At 39.7% G+C, this 3,029-nt stretch overlaps 1 protein-coding gene across 1 annotated transcript; it reads left to right on the forward strand.

The window, feature by feature from the left end:
* Positions 1 to 439: 439 nt before the first annotated feature.
* Positions 440 to 2,829, forward strand: LOC111968002 (proteasome subunit beta type-1). Its single transcript, XM_023993486.2, has 6 exons — positions 440 to 640; positions 1,023 to 1,130; positions 1,580 to 1,661; positions 1,809 to 1,938; positions 2,093 to 2,199; positions 2,483 to 2,829. The coding sequence occupies exons 1-6, from the start codon at positions 540 to 542 to the stop codon at positions 2,666 to 2,668; spliced, it is 714 nt and encodes a 237-aa protein (XP_023849254.1). The 5' UTR covers positions 440 to 539; the 3' UTR covers positions 2,669 to 2,829.
* Positions 2,830 to 3,029: the final 200 nt, after the last annotated feature.

Consider the following 3,029-nt stretch of genomic DNA (forward strand, 5'->3'; position numbering starts at 1 on the left):
AACAATGGTGGACATCTTGAAGCAAGTAGGGACAGCAGACTGGGATAGGGAGAGATTGATAGGGAGAGATTTTGGGACTTAAGGATTTTACATCTGAAGACTTGCGAGGGGTACTGGCACCAGAAGACGGCCTGCCGTCCCAGGCTCCCCTTGAGCTTGTGTAGGGATCAGCTCTGTTTTATTTTTAACAGAAACGTTTTTTGATTAAATTATATTTCGATTTTTTGGGTAGTAGTTGAGTCGTTTTTTTTAGTTTGATAKGTTTTTTATGAATTCTGTTTCCATGCCGCACACTAAATTGTGTTAACGACAATATACAGAAGAAGAAGAATGTTGAGTTGACACCCATGTTCGGATAGCCAGTTGAGTTGCATTTACCCATGACTCCAGCCAGAAGGTGGTAGAAAAGACACATTTTTGTTTTGCAGGTTGTTGAAGAAGAAGAAGCATATCCGTTCGCCATATTGCAGTGATACAGCGATATTTCTCACTTGTCTTTGGGAAGCTGAAGACTTTGTGTTTCCTCGTTAACCGGCACAATGTTTGCGACACAAGTTTATGGAGATAATGGGAAAATGAAGGAATATCACTATACTGGACCAGTAGAGCACCGATTCTCTCCATATTCCTTTAACGGAGGGTAAGCATCAATATCCAACTAGCAAATGTTAGCAAGTTAACGTTACCTAGCTAATGCTGTTGTGCAGTCAGAACGGACTGTGACTGAATGTAAGTTAGTGTCTAACTAAGTTAGTGTCCATGAAGCAAATAACTAACACAACTAATCGAGATCACTTTTAGCTAGTTACGTGAACAACAGACTTCGCTAGCTAAGMTACATGTTTGGTTTCGATTTCAGTTACCTAATTAGCATACGTTAGCTATTATCTGACGCTAACAGTAGTTAGACTAGTTTCTTTATAGCTAGCTACTTATGTCACGGAGCTGATTTAATGTTTTGCCAAAACGAACTTGTTTGTCAGGGAGCCTCAAAGTCTTAACAGTTTTTATTGTGCTTCCAGGACTGTGCTTGCTGTTGCCGGTGAAGACTTTGCCATTGTGGCCTCTGACACCCGTCTGAGTGAAGGCTATTCAATCCACAGCCGTGACTCTCCAAAATGCTACAAGTTGTAAGTCAAGCACACACTACGGTATTTCCAAGGATGAGCGAAGGCACATTGTCAGATGGTGTGGTTTAACTCCACTAACTGGCTCACTATTTCTACGTTTAAACAGGCAGTCAAATTCTCCACAAAAAAATATATACAAATTGGTCTTTTGACCTATCAGATCAGCTCTGAAAGAYCTTGCTGTGTAAAATCTGATGTGATTGGCCAAAAAACAATTAAAGGGGAAAATATCATAATTGGGCTGCCTGTCTAAACACAGCCTAAGTGACTCATCAATGTGTGATGTATTGACACAGATGACACATCTAAATGCATTCTTGGTAAAACGAAATAATTTGAAATGGTGGTAAGTGGAAATGGATACTGCTTGTGAACATCCATAATACATTGGATGTAAATCAATATTCAACCACTAAATGCTGTTACTAATAGTTTTTCATTTATCACAGGACAGATACAACTGTCATAGGATGCAGTGGATTCCATGGAGATTGCTTGACTCTTACTAAAATCATTGATGCAAGATTAAAGGTGAGATCATCTTGGGCTTGAGACACAGTTTCACTTTCATTCATAAATGTTACTTTAAAAATAGTTTGCTAAGCTGAAAGTTATGGAATACTGCTGTACACTAAGTTAGCATTTGTAAATGTTTCATTTTCAAACAAATATTTGTAGATGTACAAACACTCCAACAACAAGTGCATGACAAGTGGAGCAATTGCAGCCATGCTGTCTACAATCCTGTACGGTAGAAGATTCTTCCCCTACTACGTTTACAACATCATCGGTGGCTTGGATGAGGAGGGTATGTCTCCTGCTCTATTTCTGTTATTACTATAATCATAATGCTTGGTTAATTTTCCATGTAAGTTATTCACTGCATGTTTTTTTTMTTTTTTTAATTCACTTCTAGTCCAATATGTATTACTCTCCTGATTTGGGTTGTTTTTGCTTTTCAGGTAAAGGAGCTGTTTATAGTTTTGACCCAGTGGGATCCTATCAGAGAGACACATACAAAGCTGGAGGCTCAGCGAGTGCTATGCTGCAACCTCTGCTTGACAACCAGGTAAAGAAACAAAGGGCATAAGTTCAGCATCACTATCTTTTAGGGCTTTGTTCCCCCTGAAGCACCTCTGTCCAATGGATTGTACTGCAATCCGACAGCACAATATGACTTGAATGTTTGTGTGTTTAAAAAAAAAAAAAAAGTGATGTATTATTTGGTGGTTTCAAGGCAACTCTAGACATTCTAGTGGCCTAATCGATACTGTATTGGTTCGGAACAAACCAGTTCTTGGTTTCTGTATAGCCCCTTATCGTCTTTGTCTTTATTCTTAATTTACAATCAGATTGGATTCAAGAACATGGAGGGTGTGCAGCACCTGCCCCTGAGCCAGGAGAAGGCTGTGCAGCTGGTCAAAGATGTCTTCATCTCCGCTGCTGAGAGAGATGTGTACACCGGGGACGCCCTCAGGATCTGCATCATCACCAAGGATGGCATCAAAGAAGAGACAGTCCCTCTCAGGAAGGACTGAACAACCTATTCCCTGCCGCTGTCAACCTCCCACTTTTGTCTATTTTTCATATTTTGGACCCATCTCCTGCTTTTCTTTTTACATTCTTGCTGAAGAAAAATGTTCCCTGTAGTTAATTTTGTCAGTGACCATTTTTATTAAAAATTAAATGTTTGAAAATGTATTTGATTACAATGGAGTATGAACTGTTTAGAAAAACCAACAAACACAGTGTATAAAACATTAGGAACACCTTTCTAATATTGAGTTGCACCCTGTTTTGCCCTCAGAACAGGSTCAATTTGTTGAGGCATGAACTCTACAGGGTGTTGAAAGCGGTCCACAGGGATGCTGGCCCATGTTGACTCAATGTTTCCCACAG

This window comes from Salvelinus sp. IW2-2015, linkage group LG8 (assembly GCF_002910315.2).
Source record: "Salvelinus sp. IW2-2015 linkage group LG8, ASM291031v2, whole genome shotgun sequence".
NCBI lineage: Eukaryota > Metazoa > Chordata > Actinopteri > Salmoniformes > Salmonidae > Salvelinus > Salvelinus sp. IW2-2015.